Source organism: Pelophylax lessonae (genome assembly GCF_965119305.1).
Source record: "Pelophylax lessonae genome assembly, chromosome: 8".
In the NCBI taxonomy this organism is placed as follows: domain Eukaryota; kingdom Metazoa; phylum Chordata; class Amphibia; order Anura; family Ranidae; genus Pelophylax; species Pelophylax lessonae.
In genome coordinates, this window is record NC_138775.1 from 57088309 (window position 1) to 57110457 (window position 22149).

At 46.9% G+C, this 22149-nt stretch overlaps 1 protein-coding gene across 1 annotated transcript in view; it reads left to right on the forward strand.

Annotated features, from left to right (window-relative positions):
- The first annotated feature begins 2045 nt into the window (after positions 1-2045).
- Positions 2046-22149, forward strand: part of KBTBD8 (kelch repeat and BTB domain containing 8) — a 44449-nt gene continuing 24345 nt past the window's right edge. The window contains exons 1-2 of the mRNA XM_082266445.1: positions 2046-2068; positions 17940-18150. Of these exons, the coding sequence (XP_082122571.1) occupies positions 2053-2068; positions 17940-18150 (227 nt within the window). The 5' untranslated portion in view covers positions 2046-2052. The remainder of the gene's footprint in view (positions 2069-17939; positions 18151-22149) is intronic.

A 22149-nucleotide genomic window follows, 5' to 3' on the forward strand; every position in this document is an offset into this window, starting at 1 on the left:
TTGTATGACCGCGCAATTGTCATTCAGAGTGCGACTGCGCTGAAAGCTGACAATTGGCCTGGTCAGGAGGGGGGTTGCCTGATATTCAAGCGGTTCAAGGGGAAAACAAGATGTGTGCGTGTTCCCTGAATGTGTACTTATCCTTTAAGAATTCGAATACCTTGAGATCTGTTTATATATGTTTTCACACAAGATTTACTCAGTTCGCCTAAGATTTTCCAACTAAATATGTATGAATCTTAAAGCGGAGTTCCGGGCACAGAATTGTTTTTGTATAATTCACTGCATGGTCTTCCTGACCCTTTGCTGAGCCTGAATTGGATATTCCCGTTTTTTTTTCCCTTACCAGTTTAGAGAGCATTATATACTCACCTTTCCATCGACTTCCTCCCTCCAGAGCCGCGGCTCTCCCCGTCAATTCCGGTCCCGCAATGCGTCCTGGGAGCACTTACTCGGCGCTCCCAAGATGCACTGTGCAGTGACGTAGGCGGCCGGCCGCTCTTATCATCGCGCTATTTCCTCTAACATTGCTGACCCTACGTAAACCAGTACTATGCCGATCGCATAGTACTGGGCATGCGCGAGATTTCGCGCTCGACTCACAGGCCTACTCCCACTCGGATGAGGAAGAAGGGAAGACCTTTCCCCACAACGGACTCGGCGATCCACAAGAAAGATGGCGGCGCTCGTCCAAAATTTTATAAAGTAAGATTTCATACTTGCAAAAAGATTATTCCAATCTAAGAAACAGGATTAGCGGATATATAGTGGTGTAAGGATCACTGTTTGGGGGACATTAAAATAAAAAAAACGATTCTATGCCCGGAACTCCGCTTTAAGGCTACATTCACACCTGAGCGTAGCGTTTTTGCGCGTTTTTTTACCACGATTTTACCGCGATTTTTACCGCGATTTACAGGCGTTTTTTGTGCAGGCGTTTTTTGATTGAATAGATACCAATGGAAAACGCCTGTAATCTGCCAAAAAGAAGCTCATGTACTTTTTTGAGGCTGCATTCACATGTCAGCGTATGATCGCGTGCAGAACCGCCGCGGTTCCGCCCGCGATTCGGAAATTTATTGCAAATCGCGGGACGCCTAGCGTTGCCCGTTGATTTGCAATAGCCCCCCAAATGCCGAGCGATGTTGCCGCGATTTATGCCTGCCGAATCGCGGCAACATCGCGCAAACAAAATCGCGGGACGCAATACGCTCCAAAATAGTACAAGAGCTTCTTTGGAGCGTATTGCGTCCCGCGATTTTGTTTGCGCGATGTTGCCGCGATTCGGCGGGCGTAAATCGCGGCAACATCGCTCGGCGTTTGGGGGGCTATTGCAAATCAACGGGCAACGCTAGGCGTCCCGCGATTTGCAATAAATCTCCGAATCGCGGGCGGAACCGCGGCGGTTCTGCCCGCGATCATACGCTGACATGTGAATGCAGCCTGAGCGTTGGGCGTTTTGCTTACAGCGTCAAAACGCTCAGATGTGAACAGGGGCCATTGAAATGAATAGGATTTGTCTTGTTGGGCGTTTTGAGAGCTGATCCTAGAGCAGAAAAACTCCCCAAAAACGCCCCAAAAAGCCTACATGTGAACGGAGCCTCAGTGAAAGGAGAGTGAATCTGAGGTGAAAACTTTTATAAATGGTGGCCTTTATATGATTTTAATACATTTTATTTGAACTGAACTCGATATTTGTGTGTCCAGCATTGGGTGACAAGCTTTTACAAGTCATGTTGCTAATAAGAAGCCTCCCCCAATGGTCTTATAACCGGTGTTTTCTCCCCTCACAGCTGATTCCCCCAGCCCCTGAACTACACTTCCCAGCACCCCCCTCCCAGCTGATGACACGTCACGCCAAACAAGCCCGGACGCAGCCCCGTCCCTCTAGCCACGCCGAACTACACCTCCCAGCAGCCTCAGCGGCGGCCTGACCAATGAGAAGCCGGCGGCAGACAGCTGCGAAGACGGTGATTGGCCGGCGGGGGACATCCGGGCTGTGTAAAGGAAGTAAGTGACGTTTTGTGCTCAGGCTGGAGCCGGAGGAGGAGAATGGCTGCGCAGGGAGGTGGGTAGAGTGTTGGGGGTTCGGGGGGCACCGGTGTACGGGAATGGCAGCTGCCTGTGTTTGGTAGACTGTACCAGTCAGAAGCCTTGAGGGCTTGCCAGCTGTTGGGGGGAACTACAAGTCCCAGCATGCTCTGGCATAGACCCTGTGGGCATTTGTGTACACTGCTCTGGTGTGAGGTGATGGGTCCTGATCTGGCCAGTTTGATCCCTATGTCTGTGGGCAGCAGGAGATCTCCCCCAGCTAAGTGATCTCTGGAAACAGTGATGTGTTGTGCTATGATGTCCCAGAGATCAGCCAGTGCTGTGATGTCTCCCTGCCCTCCATAGACATAAACATGTCTGCCCTGGGGAGCCCAGCATGCACATCACTGGGTTGTCAGGCCCACACTCTCCTCCAACCAGAGTCTGCTGGTGGTAGATAAGGGATTGTGGATGTGCGATAGTCCTTACATGTCTGAGCTGAATGCTCCAGTCCTGTATCTATAAGCAGCGTGTGGTCGCCTTCTTTATCAGGCTGAGGGTACATACACATGGATGGATGGGTAAATTCAGCACCCGGAGAGCCGCATGGGGTGTGTACAGCCGGCCATAGAAGTAAACTACTCTACACGCTTCTACTCCGCGAAATGCCAATGCTCTTTTGCATCAGCATTGACCCACCAATGAAAGATTTCTCCCCCAAATTTCAAAACATCCAGAAATGCATCACATGTGCATGCAAGGGTAAGCACTGATGGGAAAAGATCATCGATCTTTAACTGAGTACGAACGCAGACAGCCATTCGTTACTATAGCAGGTTGTAAGTAGCTCCCCATGCGTGCGAAAAATGCTGTGAATTTTGCACTAAAGGAAATTTGCTCCTGCAAACGTCTGTATATAATCCAGGTGAACTCCAAACATCCACCTTCCGGAATACAAAGACAGCACTGCAGGTGAAGCCTTACCAGGAATGCCAATAGTGAGAAATCCCTGCAAATTATGGGGATCTCTTGGGGACCCCCAGGTCACCAGAACTAGTGTCCTCATTAGAAGATTTCTACTCCTTTTTTCTCTGGAGAACCCAAAATTTGGGATTTTCTTTACCTTTCGATGATAATGCTAAGTAATGGTAATGTAGACCCTACAAATAGGTGCTAGATAAAACTATAGTGGGCCTTGTCTGCCTAACAGCAGGGCTGTGATTTATCAGTCAGGGTGTCAGGGCTTCCAGATGTGCCTGCTGAGGGGAGAAGTATCCCCACTGGCTCCTGTGAGAGGCTTCTCATAGGGCAGTTTGGGAAGCCCAATCAGGAGACACATCCAAGCTTGTAACTACCCCAGAAGGCAGATTATGCTGCAAGGGATTCTGGGAGTGGGTATAAGTTTGGGGGGAAGTGTGTGGCACGGTATCTTTGGTGGGAGCAGAGTCCCAGGAGGGAGAGTACGGCTGTCTCTCCTCCTGTCTGAGGAAGGCGGATGTCTTGGGGTGTCGCCTGAGAATCCAGAGAGTGCTGAGTTGAGCTGAGGGGATCCGGTGTGCCGAGAGCCTGCGGAGAGAGAGAGAGGTGCAGTCCCAGGAAAGCCTACACAGGTCGTGAGTACTGCGGATTGCCCCTGGGGGTCTGCCTAGAGTCAGAGGGGACCACTCCGGAAGAGGTTCTGGGATCCAGTGTCAGCTAGCTGTAAAGGGGGAACCTAGGTAGAGGACCCTGAAGTTGTAAAGGGGGTACATAGTCAGTGGACCCTGAAGAGTTCAAGTAGTAAAGGGGGCACCGTCAGTCTGGGCCCTGAATTGTATTGCGTGTGCCAGTTACAGTGATAGTTATTTAGAGTTGTACAAAATACTACCTCAAGCTGTGCCAGGCGGGGGAGAGTATTCAGAGACTTAAGCCCCGTACACGCGTACCGATTGTTGGCCGCAAATATTCGGCCGATTGTAGGCTTGTTAGTATGATGCTTCCGACAGCGCATTTTCGGCCGAACAGAATCTGTCCTGCAGGCATTAAAATTTTTGTACGCCGACAACAGAACGGCCGATTGTGCGTCAGTCAGTACAGATTTCGGCCGACAGACAGCAGATTAGCAAGACTGGGCATGCTCAGAGAAGAAAAAAGACATGGAAAGTTAACCATCACATGACATCACTTCTGCAGTCGGCTGTTGTTGGCCGACAAAATTCGTGTGCAGTCTTTTGCACTTTTCAGCGGACAGGACAGCCCTGGACAAAAGACGGCCGATCGTTCGGCCGACGATCGGTACGTGTGTACGGGGCTTTACACAGTGAAGCAGTGTCAGGAGTTCTACAGTTCTCAGTCTTGGATCTACTGGACTATAGGTCAGGGATTCAACACTTAATCTGTTATACAGAGTGTTCTCGGAGTCGGTGAGCGTTGGCTGGTGTCGGCTGGCGTCAAGGAAGCGCCAACGGGCATTTTCAGGCTCAAAGTCCCATTTGTAATTAGTTCAAGCCGAAAGGAGTATCCCACTCATTCCCTTCTCCCATCCCCTTAATTTATAATAAAAACCACAAACTAAGATGCCGGAGTTGTCACTGCTTCAGTTGTCACACCTGGGGACTCCTCTCACAGAGGCTGGAGAGGATTCCGGTACTAATGGCAGACCCACATCAGGCCATAGGCCTAGAAACCTTGCTACAGTAAGAACATATTTGCATGAATACAAGCGCATACAGCCATTCACTTCTATGGCCAGTTGTTTGCAACTTCTTGGGAAAACGCTGTGAATTTTGCTCTAGAGGAAATTTTGCTCCTACAATTGTGTGTATGTGCTGTAGGTAGACACCAACTTGGTCTTCCTCCCAACTCCTCTCCTCTTTTCTCCAATGGCCTGTAGGCTGGGTCATTCCCCACCGATAAGCCTAAGGCTACTTTCATTCTTGTAAATAGAGATGGGCTTGGGCATGCCCGATCCCACCAGGAAGCGGACCCTGAGCAGGGCTAATCAGACAGTGGGACATTTCCTGATTTTGTGCAGCTGCGGACTGGAAAATGTCTCGCTGTCCGTGATTAGCCGTGTGCTGTGTCGGCTTCCTGGCGAGATTGGGTAGGTGAGATCCTAAACACACCTGAGGTCATTCCTACTTGTAAACATGCCCAACAGCAATTACAGGCAAGAACCCCAGTAAGGGATTCCCTCCAGGACATTATCTGTGAGAGGCAGTCCCAATAAAAGCAATGGGAGGCTAACTGGGGTCACTGTCTGTGTGCATCCACTTTTATGGGTTGTTTGCACAAAGCTTCAAGGTGGATGTGCATGCAACAGTCTCAGATTGGAGAACAAGTCTGATCGCCCATGTGAATGAGTCCTTACATGCAAGCAGCCACAATTAGCTGTAGGAGCCAGCAGTCTGCTATTGCTTTCAGTGGGGTTGCCTCCTGCAGCTAACTACTGGTAACCCCTGCTGGGGTTCTCTCATGTAATCTGTGTTGGGCCCATTCGTAGGTGTGACTTTGACCGACACATCCCTATTCCAAAAACACATCATACGCACAGGTAAGGGTACACACTGATATGAAAGAGCTTTGAAGAGTACATGAGTAAAAGCGTGGTCAGCCATTCACTTTTATAGCTGGTTATATGCAGCTGTCTGGGCGTGGGGAAAACAATGTGAACTTTTGCGTTGGATGAAGTTTGCTCCTGTAAGTGTCCGTATGTACCATAGGTAGGGATGAATCCTGGCTTCCACCAAACTCCTCTCTAGCCAAACTTAGAACTTTTTTTTTTTTTACTCCAATGGAGTCATTCCCACCACACAGCTCATGTAAACAAAGAGACAGGGATAACCCAGCCTGCAGCTCATTGGAGTAAAAAAAGTGTACAAGTTAGGAGTATGCCCCATCTCATCTCTAACAGTGCACACTCTAGCACATGGCCGATGGGTCCATATGTCACCCAGATCAGTGTTTTTCTGTGACTGGTTTTATAACAAGCATTGTCAGAAGAACATAAACCCCAACTCATTAGAGGGGCGGGTGCTGTGTCCGTTAATGAATATCAAAGGAAAGGCTTTTACGGTAAGACAAAAATCCCATTTTCTTTTTCGTTCACTGACTGATACAGCTCCATATCTTCTTGACCCTAGGGACATCACAAAGCAGTGTAAATATGAGGGGTGGGAAAAACACAGCAATAAACACACTTCACAAAGGCTAAACATAGCCAACCAGGAAACCTCTGGAGCTGACCTGAAAAAATGCACCTTCAAAGAGGACTAATCCTCTTCAACAGTGGCCTGCAAAACCTTGCAGCCAAAGATGGCATCCGCAGATACCAACATATCCATCTTATAAAATTTTGTGAAAGTGTGCATGGATGACCAGGTGGCCGTCTTGCAAACCTGCCCGCTGACCCCTGATGACAGAAGGCCCAGAGGCACCAAGCGCCCTCATAGAATGCACCTAAACAGGGAAAGTAGGATCCTGATCCTTATTGCAATAGGCCTGCACCACCATCTGCCTGATCCATCCGGAAGTGGTCGGAGCAGACGCGGTCAGCCCTTTACGGGGTCCATCCGTAAGGACAAACAGGAAATCCGATTTTCGGAACGACACCCTGATTGCCCAAACCACATCCAAAGAATGTAGGGCAATTTCTATAGGGTGCTTAAGCTTCGAGCACAAGGAAAGCAACACAATACCTTTATGTAAATGGAAACCAGAGACGACCTTAGGGAGGAACGACTGAAACACCACTTTATCTCCGTGAACCACCAAGTAAGGTAAACGACAAGACAAGCTGCCAGCTCCGACACCCTCGGTGCAGAAGAAAAAGCCACTAAGAAGGCTACCTTCTAGGACAATGTAATCAGAAGAATCTCGCATATATTTCCAATGGCAGTTACTGGACTGACAGCACCAAAGTGAGAGCCCATGAGGGCAATGGAGACCGGACTGGGGGAGCCAAGTGGTGAACCCCCTGGACAAAGGTGCGAATCACAGAAAGCATAGCCAAAGGACGATGAAAGCAAAGCGCCATTGACCGAACCTGGCCCTTGGTACTCAAGGCCAGATGCTGCTCAACACCTCGTTGGAGGAAGTCAAACTCCGAGTCACCAAAAAGGCGCGGTGGTGAACACCAAGACATACATTTCCGCAAAGTAGGCTCTTCAAACGTGATGGTAAATCTACCTAGAATTAGATGTACTAGATTTTAGCAGTGTGGGAAGCACAGATTCAGACAACCCTCTTGCCTTCAGCACCTGGCTTCCAACAGCCAAGCCGTTAAAGCCAGAGACTGTAAAGCAAGATGGAAAATGTGCCCTTGAGCCAACAGATCTCCTCTAAGAAGAAGTCTCCAAGGAGCACCGACGACCAATCGTATCATATCTGTGTACCAAGACCTGGCGAGGCCAGTCTGGAGCCACTAGGATGGTCGTAATCCCTTCTGCCTGAAGCCTACGCAGGAGACGTGGCAGAATTCCTAGAAGAGGAAGGAGGTATATCAGATGATACCGGCCACGAAGAAGCCACCAGTGCGTCTGTGGCGTTTGGCCAGAGGATCCGGAGACCGTGCTACAAACCCATGCACCTTCCTGTTGAGACGAGAGGTCAACAGGACCAACTCAGGAGTTCCCCCACCAGAGCCACAACTGATGGAACGCCTTCTGAGGAAATGTCCTATCGATCGGTAGTCTGGATCCTTCGAGAGTCAAGACCCCCCTGAGCACAATCCCTGCCAAACAACGCCACCCCACATCGGTCAAAGGACCGAACCGGTCACCGTAAACATTTGGAGGACCAGAGTATCGGCTCTCCTGTCAAAAGGATCTTTTAAAAACTGGAGACTCCTCCACCGGGACTTCTGGTGAATGTATTCAGCCTGGAGACCGGAGAGTCCACCACAGGTGGGACTGCCCACGTACTCAACAGACTCCCCAAGGGATATGCTGCACTGATGCAATCAATGCATCCACCTGCGCCTTTTCATGTGCTTATGCAGTAAAAGAGTAATCATCCTCACCGTTGGAGCCCTCAAAGTGCATGGACACAGACCCAGTAGAGTCGCTATATATCAACCTCCCCCTGAAAACATAAGCGCGGGGGCCGCCAACCTCAGTCCCGCAAGGAGACTCTGGCCAGAACTCCACAAAAGGACCAGCTATTAGACCCTGCAAAAAAGCAAGAGGGTCACCCTCCATAGAGGACATAATAGGACATGGCCCCCTTGAAGAGGGGGGGTGGCCGTGACGCAGACGCGCAGTCAGAGCACACTCCTTCCTGGCAAGAAAAAAAAAAGAGCACACTCGCCTACCCAAAGGCTTCTACACTTCACTAAAAATGAAGCGCCTCCCTCCCCCCCCCCCCCCCCCAGGCTGACCAAATAGCCCAGATCCACAGTCCGGCAGATGCCCAGGGAGAGAGTTTGGGGGGGCCTCAGCTAAACTCGCCCAGTAGACCGAAAGCCGTGGTTTACATTTTTGAGGGTGCCCATCCGCCAGGACGCGAGCCCCAGCAGGGCCGGCCACCTGGGGGAAGGCGGATGCCTGTCACTAGCTCTATCAACTCAGTCAGCAGCTCAGACAGCTTGGTCAGTCAGCCACAAGTAGGCCGCAAAGCGACAGCCTAAAATTATTTTTCTATTTTTTTTTTTTTTTTCTTTTTGGCTCGATCCGACCGCAGCACTGTCAGCTCGATTGGATAGCTTGGTCAGTCAGCCACGAGTAGGCCGCATAGCTGCGGCCTAAATTTTTGGCTCGATCTGGCCCGCATGAGGCATGTGCCCGACGGCAGCTCTCTGTCAGCTTGGTCCGGCAGCTGCGAGAAAGCCGCGGCCTAAATTTTCGGCCTGATCCAGTCGCGTGAGGCGTGCACGCGCGGATGATAAAACATCCGCTCCCCCAGCACAACAACCGCCACAGGGAGCCCAAAGGACATCCCTGAACCAGTCACACCCCCCCCCCCCCCCCCCGGGAGGTCAGGGAAACCGCTCAAACCCCCCACCCTTTAAAAGACCTACTGTGACTGTTTTTTGGAGGGGATGGGGAACCCTGGGGTCTGACCATCCCAGGGAGGGGCCCAAGTCCACCCCCAAAAGACCACAGGGGGGGGGAGGCACTACTTATCACACCATGGAATTGGGTGGGCACCACTCCAGGCAGACCATCGCACCATCTTGGAATGGGAGTACTGCAGGCCAGAGGCACGCTGCAACATGGATCATGACCAGGGCTATGCTTCCTCGTGAGGTGTTTTAACTCGCTGGCCAGCCCCTGTCCAGTGGGGCTTTGTCGCGGCCGACCCAGTGCGGCGCGAAGGTCAGGTCGTGCTCGCTGGCCAGACTGGGAAGACCGTAACTATCTAGGATATCCAGTCTGGCAGTTAATGGTAGTTCCCACAGGAACAGCAAATAATAAGAGGGATTCCGTTTTTAAAAAGAAAAAAAAAAAATGCTAGGACCAGAGATCCAAGCAAGGAACTAGGTCCTTGGTCCTGACTAGGCAGAAAAAAACTGAAGCGCTAGGGCAGGAAGCAGGAGTATACCCCCTGGCACTTCCCTATGGTCGCAGTCAGTTTTTTCCTGCCTAGTGTCCTACTCCTGTAGGGGGCAGCATAAATCCAAGGGTCCAGGAGATATGGCGCTGTGTCCATCAATGAACGACAGAGAAAACGGGGTTTTGCCTACTGATGCACATTAAAGCGGAGTTCCGGGCACAGAAGTCATTTTTCAGTAAACATACCCCCGGGACAATCAGGGCTAGTACATTCCACAATGGCTAGCCTCTGATCTGTCCCGGTTCGCACTTACCTGCAAGATGAGATACTTACTAAATTTCTTCCACAGCGTTTCCATCTCTCTTGTGGGCAGCTGAAGCCGGCGCGGTCCTCTTCTGCGTCTTCTTCCGCGTCCTCTTCTCCCAGAATGCGCCTGCACCGGCCCCTCTCATCACTTCCAGTGCGGCGCCGCATTCCTCCACAGCTTCTGGGCATGCCCAGAAGCTGTTTAGTAGGGGAATGCGGCGTCGCCCGGAAGTGACGAGCGGGGCCGGTGCCGTCGCATTGATTCCTGGGAGCGATGACGTTCAGCTCCCAGGAATCATCGCGAGACAGGAAGTGACGGCGGAGCCGCGGTGCTGAGGGAGGAAGTACACTGAGGTGAGTATTTACGATCTTCATTTACAAGGTGAGTAAACAAAAAAAAAAAAAAAACCTAACTATCCAATTCCTTTTCAGGTGATGTCGAACTAGCGGAAGGGCACAAAAAAAAATATCGATTTTGTGCCCGGAACTCCGCTTTAAGAGCTTGTTCACACCAAATCCCCGTTGACCTGCATTTTTCTGCATACCACTTCATGTATACTGTGTGAACAGGGCACATAGAAAACAATTGTGACTGAACAATAGACAGTGTGAACAAGCCCTAAGACACTGTCTTTTTTTTCATCACTTTTCTTTTCGTTTTGCCATCTGTTTCCCAACTAGAAGATTTTTCTTCACTTCTTGTTCTGGAGACCCATCAGAAAGTAAGAGGTTTTCTCATTGAAAGATGCCATTTGTTCTTGGGAAATCCAAATTTTCTAATTTTCTGTATTTGTGACTATGTTTTGGCTTTACCCACTAGGCCTCATGCACACTGGGTGTTTAGCAGCATTTTTGTACAGAAAGTACAGGCACACCATTCAGCCCTGCTGCCAGCAGCCTGTAAGAGTCTGAGAGGCTGAAAGCTGCTGCGGCTGGACAGTGCACTGAGCGGTATCAATGTTTAGGTCAGTACGCGACCAGGGAGGAATGCCCGGAAAACATCCCTGGTTAAAGATGTACTGCCACTGGGCACAAAGGAAAGACCCCCTGTGTGTTATATTTTGCCAGAGTCTTAGCTTGCACAGAGCTGTGGACTGATTATCCCAGTGCTTTTGTATATCCAGACGTACCAGGTGGTACTTTAGGCTCCTGATGCGTAAATTAATGAAGGATAAATATTTGTTATTGGGGATGGAGAGGTAACGCAAACTTGTTTTAGTCTGAGTTTACACTTAATGTGATGCGGGAACCAACACGATTCTAGTGCGGGTTCCCGCATCGTGTCTCCCCTGCAGGCAGTTCACACTGCCCTCTGCGAACCATTGCGGGTGTCAATACAAAGTTAATGACCCCCTCCAGAGCAGAACTGTGAATTTGAATGGGAATCGGATCCCATGCGATCAGATTCCAGTGCTGGGGGTGGAAAATTCACAATTGTATGGCTGAATTTGCGTTGGGACAGACATTGCATGGGGTCTGCACAGCAATGCGGTGTGAATCACCTGCAATGTCTGACTTTGCATACGTGTGAACCCAGGCCTAATGCAACACTAAATTCCTCAATACTTGTTTCTTCTACAACGGTACAAAGCCCACAAGAAGGTCCCATGATGGCCTTTCTTCCAGATGCTGGTCTTCAGCGGTCTTGATTTGCCAGTGCGAGGTGCTGTCACTCCAGCACATGCCCAGGAGTTCAGTTATCTGGGCTCACAGGTGCTGTGTAAAAATGTCCACCATCAGTGTTCATACGGCACAGAGGCACTCAGATTGGCTCTGTGTCTTTTTGTCTGAGATGCCAAGTGTCTGACAGCTCCATCCCTAACATCTGGTACAATGGTCGCCCACCCATTATTTCTGCAGTGTCATTTACAAATGCACTCCAGAAATGTACATGTACAACTCTGCCTTCTTTCAATACAATGTTAAGGATATGGGTAAAGGCTTCAACAAAGCAGCTTCAAGCTTGTTGATGGTGTCACTTGTGCTTTACACAATTGCTTTTATACAAGCTGAAACCCACGTGAACAAGGCCTCAGCAATGGCTTCAAACACAATCCTAGTTTATAAGCCATTTACATCCCTGTAGTGTTTGTTCAGCTACAATGCCCAGCATGGTCATTCATGTACAACTGTGGGCACCCTATTAAATGTTATGGCGTTTTTCCCAGTTTCCTTGCCATGTGCCTGTAGTGTAGTCTTAGGCACCCTGGCATCCCTTATGGCACTTTTCCACTGCAAGTACCGGCTCGGCTCTACTCGGCCCTGCTTGGCCCGGTTTGCTTTTCCACTGCTGGTACCGCATGGTACGGTGTTGGAACGGTTCGGTACGGTACGGTTTGCTTTTCCACTAAAGTAATACTAAAGTTAAGTGGGTGGGATAACAACGGGGTGGGTGGGATTCTCTGACCAATCAGTGGCTAGTAGTCATTGCATGCAAAGACTTGTGGGATATGGTACCTCTTGGAACCCCAATCGAGTAGGTACTGTTTTTGAGAGCCGTACCGTTCGGTTCCATGCAGTGGAAAAGCGCCACCGTACCGAACCGTTCCTACACCATACCATGCGGTACCAGCAGTGGAAAAGCACAAAAGCGAGCCGAACCGTTCGGTTCCATGCAGTGGAAAAGCGCCATTGGACTGAGTAACCATGAGTGACGTGTGGTCACAGGCACACGTCACATGCTATCTGGAAGCTTAGGGCCATCATGGACAGTCTAACTTGCTCTGGAAGCAGTGGAACTACAAGTCCCAGCATAGGCTGGTGGTTCTGGTTAGGAACTCTAAAGCTGTTGTGACTGCTTTGTACCTACCTCTGCAGCTTGGAAACTACCAGACTGGCATACCCTGCCAGCTAGGCCTTGTTACTCTGGGGAGACTGCAGAGCCATTACCATTTCTCTACTTCTATAGAACACAGAATAATCATCATAACATGGCATCATCTTTTGTATGTATGTGTATATATCTATCTCCTAAAAGCAATGTCTGTTGGTGTATAGTATGTCATTGGCTATTTTGCTTTCCTTTATTTAGATGTGATGCAGTTGTTGCTTTTTTGTATGAAATGATTGTGGCCAGGTTTAACACCATCGACCAGCCTATTGTCAGCCGTGGGGGTCTTAACAGGGGTCCTAAGTTATTTAATACATTTTGGATTACTTTTGCTCATACTGTGGAGGCAACATATTCTTTTTGCTATGGGTAAAAGTCCAAGCATCCCAAGTCCATAGTTGTATGGTGTGCAGTGTAGAGACAAAAAATAAACCTCTGACTATACACATGCACTGATTCAGTGTTAATTTCGTCGACTAAAACTGACTACAACTTTTTCGTTGACTAAATTAACACAATTTTAGTCGACTAAAATACGACTATAACTAAAATGGCATTTTAGTCAAAAGACTATAACTAAAACTAAATCGAAATTTGCTGCCAAAATTAACACTGGTGCATGCTGAAATCTTAATACCACCATAAATAATAACCTATTCGATTTTTCACTCCAGGACCAGCAGTAGTATATGAGTTTGGAAATTGTAGAAAAATGCTTAAATAATGCATTACAAATTACAATTGAACTACACCCATTCGATTATAGATGACTAAAATGTACTGGAGTTTTAGTCGACTAAATACGACTAAAACACTTGCAGAAGACTAAAATGGGACTAAAACTAAAATGCCATTTTAGTCCTAAGACTAAAACTAAATTGAAATTTGCTGCCAAAATTAACACTGCGCTGATTTATTGCAAATGTCATATGTGTGACCTGATGACCCAAAAAAAAAACTTCTGAGAAAGCGCTGCATAGTTTTTTTTTTTTTTTTCTATATTACTATTCCCATAACTACTGTACAGTCATTTGCTATATTTCCTGAGCTGTACATCAACCATTGTCCTGTCTCATTCTATTTGCTGTATCCAAGTGCCCCATTCCTGGAATTAAGCCAGTGTGTTGCATCGGCAGTTTCTGTGAATGCTTTGGCATGAGTCTGTTAGTAGTGGTCTGTACTCATAGGGGACCCGGGGGTGTGTGATTGTGGCAGAGGCAGCTGGAGAGAACACGTAACTTATCAGTGCAGGTTGTAAGCAGTGCAGTCTACAGTGGCTTGAGGACAAAAGCAGGGGTGACTGCTGTCCATGTTTTTATGTTAATCTGGGTATACACTAGTGAAATTTTGTGCAACACTTTTTGTTGTCCAATTTCTAATCATTAGTTGGGTCATAATATGATTTGTTTTCGTAGTTCCAACAAAATTCAAAAGGAGGTGTGTGTGTGTGTGGGTTTTCGTTTGGTAAAATCCATTCATTCTAAAATGTTAGAGGTTGTAAACCTCAGAAGAGAGAAAAAAAACCAAAAGACAAAGGCATAATGAGCTAGTATGCATCGCATACTAGCTCATTATGAAATACTTACCTTGGAACAAAGCCCCTGCAGCACCACCCACTCACTGGTGACACGGCCGACATGTTCCGTCTTCCTTCCGGGTTTTCGAACTACCTTCAAATGACATTTTAATACAAGTGCATCTTGAAATATTTGAATATCATCAAAGTTTCATTTATTTCAGTAATTCCATCCCAAAAGTAAAACTCCTATAGATTCATTACACACAGTAATATATTTCAAGCATTTCTTTCTTGTAATTTTGAGGATCATGGCTTACAACAAGTGAAAACACAAAATTCAGTATCTCCAGGAAAATTAGAATATTACAAAAGACCAATTATAAAAATAAAATACAGAAATGTCGGCTTTCTGAAAAGTATGTACAGTATAGTATGCACTTAATACTTTGTCAGGGCTCCTTTTGCATGAACTCCTACTCCTGCATCAATGTAGCATGGCTTGGAGGCGATCAGCCTGTGGCACTGCTGAGGTGTCATAGAAGCCCAGGTTGCTTTGATAGTGGCCTTCAGCTCGTCTGCGTTGTTGGGTCTGGCGTCCTCATCTTCCTCTGAGAATACCCCACAGGAGTTTAGGTTAGGCAAGTTTGCTGGCCAATAAAGCACCGTGATACGTTGATCATTAAACCGGGTATTGGCAGTATGGGCAGGTGCCAAGTCCTGCTGGAAAATGAAATCAGCATCTTCATAAAGCTGGTCAGCAGAGGGAAGCATGAAGTGCTCTAGAATTTCCTGCTAGAGGGCTGCGCTGACTTTGGACTTGATAAAACACAGCGGACCAACACCAGCAGATGACATGGCTCCCCTAATAACTGACTGTGAAAACTTCACACTGGACCTCATGCAACTTGGATTCTGTACCTATCCACTTTTCCTCCAGACTCTGGGACTTTGATTTCTACATTTAAAAAAAAAAAAAAAAAAAAAAAGCAAAATTTACAGAGGACTTTGCACCATTGAACAGTCCAGTCCTTTCTCTCCTTAGCCCAGGTAAGACACTTCTGATGTTGTCTTTGGTCAGGAGTGGCTTGGCACTAGGAATGCGACAGTTGTAGCACATGTCCTTAATACATCTATGTGTGATGGCTCTTGAAGCATTGATACCAGCCATAGTCCACTTCTTGTGAATCTCCCCTAAATTCTTGAATGGCCTTTGCTTCGCAATCCTCTCAAGGCTGCGGTTATCCCTGTTGCTTGTGCACCTTTTTTTTTTTTTTTTTTTTTTAACACTTTTTCCTTTCACTTAACTTTTTCCATTAATATGCTTGGATACAGCACTCTGTGAACAGCCAACCAACTTCTTTAGCAATGACCTTTTTGGAACTTGCCCTCTTTGTGAAGGGTGTCAATGACTGTCTTCTGGACAAGTGTCAAGTCGGCAGTCTTCCCCAAGACTGTGTAACCCGCTGAACCAGACTGAGATCATTTAAAGGCTCAGGAAACCTTTACAGGTGTTTTGATGAGTTAATTAGCTGATTAGAGTGTGACACCGTCTACAATATTGAACTTTTTCACAATATTCTAATTTTCTGTGATACTGAATTTTGGGTTTTCACTAGCTGTAAGCCATTATCCTCAAAATAAAAGCAAGAACTTCTTGAAATCACCGTGTAATGAATCTATTGGAGTTTTACTTTTTTAATTTAAATACTGAAATTACTTTTTTGATATTTACATTTTTTTGAGATGTACCTATATACTGAGAATGTACACGTATGTCCAGCTATAGAGACCTTGTCACCAGTCCATTCATTTCTACAACCACCTTCTCATAAGAAATATATGTACATTTTTTTTTTTAATGTATTTTATGCATAATGTTTACCTGTAAAAGCCTCCCTTGTACAGACATCCAAATGCCCCCCGACTTCTGCTGAGTGCTACCATCTTGGATGTGATGTCAGCAGCCTGAGGTGCCACTCAAGTAACGCTCTATTGCAGGGGTATCCCAAATTTTCTAAACAAAGAGTCAGTTTACTGCCCTGCAAACTTTAGGTGGGCCAGGCTGTGGCCAGTGGGACAAAAAATGTCTTGGTGTCAGTAGGAGTACTAGTGGCCCATCTTTGGGGGGGGGGGGGTGTGGGAGAAATGGTGGTACATAGTTCGGGTGTCTGTGGGAGGGATAGTGGTGGCCCATAGCTAGGGCGTCTGTAGGGGGGAGGGGGGTAGTGGTGGCCCATAGCTGGGGTGTCTGTAGGGGGGAGGGGAGATAGTGATGGCCCATAGCTGGGGCATCTGTAGGGGGGGGGGTAGTGGTGGCCCATAGCTGGGGTGTCTGTAGGGGGGAGGGGAGATAGTGATGGCCCATAGCTGGGGCATCTGTAGGGGGGGTGGGTAGTGGTGGCCCATAGCTGGGCCGTCTGTAGGAGGGGGATAATGGTGGCCCACAGCTGGGGCGTCTGTAGGGGGGGAGAGCGGGGGTATAGTGGTGGCCCATAGCTGGAGTGTCTGTAGGGGGGGAGGGGTGGGGGATAGTGGTGGCAAATAGCTAGGGCGTCTGTAGGGGGGGAGGGGGGTAGTGGTGGCCCATAGCTGGGGTGTCTGTAGGGGGAAGGGGAGATAGTGATGGCCCATAGCTGGGGCATCTGTGGGGGGGGTAGTGGTGGCCCATAGCTGGGGTGTCTGTAGGGGGGAGGGGAGATAGTGATGGCCCATAGCTGGGGCATCTGTAGGGGGGGTGGGTAGTGGTGGCCCATAGCTGGGCCGTCTGTAGGAGGGGGATAATGGTGGCTCACAGCTGGGGCGTCTGTAGGGGGGGGAGCGGGGGTATAGTGGTGGCCCATAGCTGGAGTGTCTGTAGGGGGGGAGGGGTGGGGGATAGTGGTGGCAAATAGCTAGGGCATCAGTAGGGGGGAGGGGGGTATTGGTGGCCCATAGCTGGGGAATCTGTGGGAGGAATAATGGGCCAAGGGCCAGATTAAAGCAAGCAAAGGGCCACAGTTTTGGAAACCATTGCTCTTTAGTATTCCCCTTTCCTCCTCCCTGGCTGGTACATGAAAGGTTATGTAGTGAGGTGAGGGTGGGGGAGCTGAACCAGCACAGACAATAATTGGACACTCCCAGAAGAGCGGATAACGACATATGCTGCAAGTAAGCATCTAAAATACTTTGTATGTGCTTTTACCTACAATCTTTGGTTATATGGTCTTTTTTCAATCTCATTTACATACGAATGAAGTCAGAGTTGGCGAATGTTTGGTCCTAAAAAAAAAAAAAAAAAAAAAAAACAGGTAAAAACTGATATATTAAATATTTCTCAAATATCACTTTAGCCAGCTGGCAGTAAGTTTCAAAAAGCCTCTCTAGCCTTCTGCTCTTTCACCACAGAACTGTTTTTTAAAGACGGGAGAGATCAGATTACACACAGCTGTCAAAGTAGTGACGCCCCATCTCCCCTCTCCTAGCCGAGATCAGACTACCTTGGGCTGCCAACAAGCAAGCAGGCAGCGCAGTTTTGGAATGTTCCCCATGGGGTTTATAGATGTACCCTATGTTTAGACTTTACTTGGAAAATGTAATTTAATATAAACAAAAAAATTACCAAATAAAACGTCATTGTTTAAAATGTAAGAAATGATTGAAAAACCATTAAAACCTTAAACAAAAAATCCATGTTAATGACCTGCAAAAGCACAACTTTGACGTTTTTTATTCATCTTCAGTTCTGATTATTAGAGATATAATCAAATATTTCTTCTTTTAACATATTGAAATTCTTAATTTTAGAAGTAGCCAAATTTTTACAAACACAGAATGGAATTCCTTCACCCAGTCCAGTCAACAGTGCTGTGGACCCGTACCATGCCTGCAGCATCCTCCAGCAGCTTAAAGCAATGTACGATGAAGGCAAGCTGACGGATATCGTCGTGGAGGTGGAGAGCGGCAAACATTTTTCTTGTCACAGAAACGTTCTCGCAGCAATCAGTCCATACTTCAGGTATGTCATATGAAGATGTCATCTAATTTTGGTTGTGAGGTCTGTTTTAAGGAATATCTAAAACCAAAAAATTTTTTTTGTTCTTTAAGCTAGAGTAGGGGAGGTTCAAACTGTTGTCGGTTTTTTTGCCATCAGTGTCTCAGAGCCCATTCACATTGAGGCGACACGACTTCGGGGGGGCGACCTGTGAAGTCGCGTGCACTGCGACTTCGGCGCGACTTGCAGAGACTTCACATAATGGAAGTCTATGCAAGTCGCTCCGAGGTCGCCCCAAAGTAGTACAGGACCCTTTTTCTAAGTCGGAGCGACTTGTGTCGCTCCTATTAGAACGGGTCCTGTACTACTCAATGGACTGCGACATACCGCTAATGTGAATGGGCTCTCATTGGAAGATTTCCCTTCACTTTCTCTAAACAGATAAGCAAGAGGATCGGTTTCCAATCTGGGGGATATAACTTAGTTGTCACAGGAACAAGTGTCCTCGTAGGAAAATTTCTCCTATTTCTATTCCGGTGGCAACTGAGAATTTTGGATGTACCCTCCAGTTTTTTTTTTTTTCTTTCAAGTGACATTGGTAATCCAGACAATTGGAGAAGGTATGAATCTCCCTAACAGGGAAACGGACCACAATAAAAAAATTCCAATTATAACCTCTTACCACTTCATCCAAATTTAAAAAAACCTTGCTTTTAGTTATACTGAATCTTAGTGTGTGTACACCCCAACAATGAACTTCACTTATTTGCTTCCTTTTTGATCTGTTAAATATACCATTGGAAGCATTTTGTTATGTCTGCTGAAAGCAAAAAATACCTGTTGATCTTTCCAGAAATGTAAAGCTGTCCTATGTGTCAGACGTGGCATCAGACCCGGCCACCATCGCCAACTTGCGACAAATGGCTGGTTAAGCTCACATTGTTTTCCCTGATATACAACAGTGCCACTCTAAGCCTCACCCAGCACAAAGATTTTCCAGCTCTCAGGGCCACAGTCTCATGTGCCAGTAGACTAAGAGCGGTAATCGCTGGGTTTAGGTAACTACGCGGTTAACCCTTTATACCCCGAATAGCTTGTCGGCCGATCAACCGTTTAAAAGTTGTAATGGTTATTGTAATGTCTGTAATGCACCACAGACAGGAATATTGCCAAGATTTTCAGTATGGTAGCACTTGATACCAATAGCTACCAGTAGGGTATAGTGATTCCTTTAGGCTGCGTTCACATATTTACGAATTGGATGCGTTTTTGAACTGTATCCAATTTGCATGACCTGAATCAAGCCGGCTTTCTATAAAGCCGAATCACATGTGCGGTGCAGCAGCAGTGTGAATGCAGCAATTTTTTTTTTTTTTTTTTTTTTTTTTTAGCTGTGCCGTAAATTGGAAAACAGTTTGGAATATAAAATTCACATTTTTTTGTTTAGTACGTGGCTAAAAATAGACTTGGTAAAAATTCTTTACACATGCCAGTTATACGGTCACAAATTGAGCAGGTAATTGTAGTGTAGTGTCTGATCCCAACATGTTTCGCCGATCTTGACTTCTTCAGGGGGATTTGGAGACCACTACTAATAGACTATAACAAAGCAGAAACGTGTATAAAGCATAATCTGTTAACATTACATTGTGTGGTACATGGTATTGTATTTACAGTATATACATTGCCATTTTTCTACATTTGTTTGTATTCACTCTGTACAAATCATTCCAATTTTACCCTAAGAGACAACAATGTGGGCCAGCTAGACCATCCACGCCATAAGGGGAGAGGGCACTGTGTGGCCACAGGAGACACACTTAGACCAGACCAGGCTAGGAAAGACCGTACATAAAAGATAAGTTTGAATGTGTAACGGCGGGTATTGTATGTCCAACACATGGCTAATTAGCCTAGTAAATTTACTTGCATGTGTATCGTTTACAAAGGGTTAATGTGAGGGCATCTAGATTCATGGCAACAGCCAACAACAAAGATGAATAAGCTGAAACAAGAAAGAGACAATGATGGCATAGTGTATGACTGTCCTGTCAAATGTGTGATGTGCACACACCTAAGTACAACGCACATATGGTGCACATACACATATCCATAGTAATATGTGTATTTATGCGGATGCACACAACACATGACAGTGTATTCCTAGTTTTTGCAAAGGAGAGACATGGAGGACAAAGTTACTTTGAATTTATGTGAAAGCTGATAGAAAGCCCTCTGCTGTAGGAGGTTAAAAGATGGCAAAACTCAACTGAGCTAAAAACGCCTTTTTTATATTCTAGTGTGTGGATGCATGTATCCAAATAAAACCGAGCAAAAGCCAGGGGTCATAATATGGCAGTGTGTCTCCAATCTATTTATGCACGTATTCTAAAATCCTAAGCAAACACTCAGCATCATAGCAATTTGTTTAGGTTATCAGCCAAGTTTCTCACCTATTTGAGTAAAGCAATGTGTGGGTTGCCCTCATTGTTCCAACAGAATGAGCGCTGGAAATAATGGCTATTTATGTCTGACGTCACCGGCTGAGTGCGGACGTGACTTTGCTACCGTGCATGCGCCAAGGTCCAGATCAATCTTCTCCAGGGCACCTGTGGGATTCACATCTTAGCTGTGCCCATATTGTGTGTTCTGGTGTGGACGGTTTGGCTGGCCCACAGTGTTGGCTCTTAGGGTAAGATTGGAATGGTTTGGACAGAGTGAATATGAAGAAATGTAGAAAAACGCCAATATATATAAATTAAATAACATGTAACTTACCATGATATATTAACTGATTCTGTTCTATACAGGTTTCTGCTTTGTTATAGTCTGTTGATTAGTAGTGGTCTCCAAATCCCCCGAAGAACCCAATATCGGCGAAACGGGTTGGAATCAGACACTATACTACAACTACCTACTCAATTTATGTCCGTATAACTGCCATGTGTAAACCATTAACAATTATATTTTTAACCATGTACTAAATAAAATGGGAATTTTATATTCCAAATTGTTTTTGTTTTCTACTTTACGGCACCACTATAATCCCATCATATACTAGTTTCGTACGCCCTTTCGGCTTGGATATAGATTTTAAGGGGAATGACAACATTTAAAAAAAAAAAAAAAATGGTAATCCATACCAGACCGTTTGTCTCTCCCCCCCCCCCCCCCCCCCTCTCCTGAACAATACCAGGCCACCACCCCGAAGCAAGCACCTTGTCCCCATGTTGATGGTGACTAGGGCCTCTTCCCCCACTACCCAGGCCGGTGGTTGAGGGGGCTTATCTGAACCTGGAAGCCCCCTTTAAGAAGGGGGGGGTGGCAGATCCAGGCCCCACCCTATGAAGAAGTATGAAGTACACTGTACCCCCTACTCATTCACCAAAAAAAGCATCAAAAATAAATTTAAAACAGTTTGACAATTCCTTTTATAAATAAATGTCTCCTGGGGTAGATGCATCGTCGGTCATAATCGTCGCCACCACCGTCGACTGGAGGAAAAAAAAAGGGGGGGCTCCCGCTGTCTGTCGGCTCCATCGTGTGACCGTTCTTAAATCACTAAGGGGCAGGGCCATCAGTCAATGTCACCTGTTGGCACCACCCCCTGAAATATTACTGTATTACTGACCCAGCATGCCCTGGTTGGTGAGGTCACTGGGGGCCAGCCCCTAGCTATTTAGGAAATGTTATACGGTGTGAGCCGAGTTCTACCCCCCCTTTCTTTTTTGGGGTCGGCGGGCGCCGTGACTGACGCTGGATCTACACAGGGGGACAAAGGGGTGTGGGGTTCTTTATTTAAAAAAAAAAAAAAAAAAAAAAAAAAAAGGAATTCTCAAAAGCATGCCCCCCAGTGTAAATCCATCGTCAGTCATGGCGCCCGCCGACCCGAAAAAAGAAGGGGGGGGGGCGCTTTTTTTTTTTTAATCTTTGCTAGACCCAAAAGGGCCTGGTAAAGATTGGAGTGGAGGGGGTTGTTGATTCCCACGCCTGGATTTGTGTGTGTGTGTGTGTGTGTGTGTG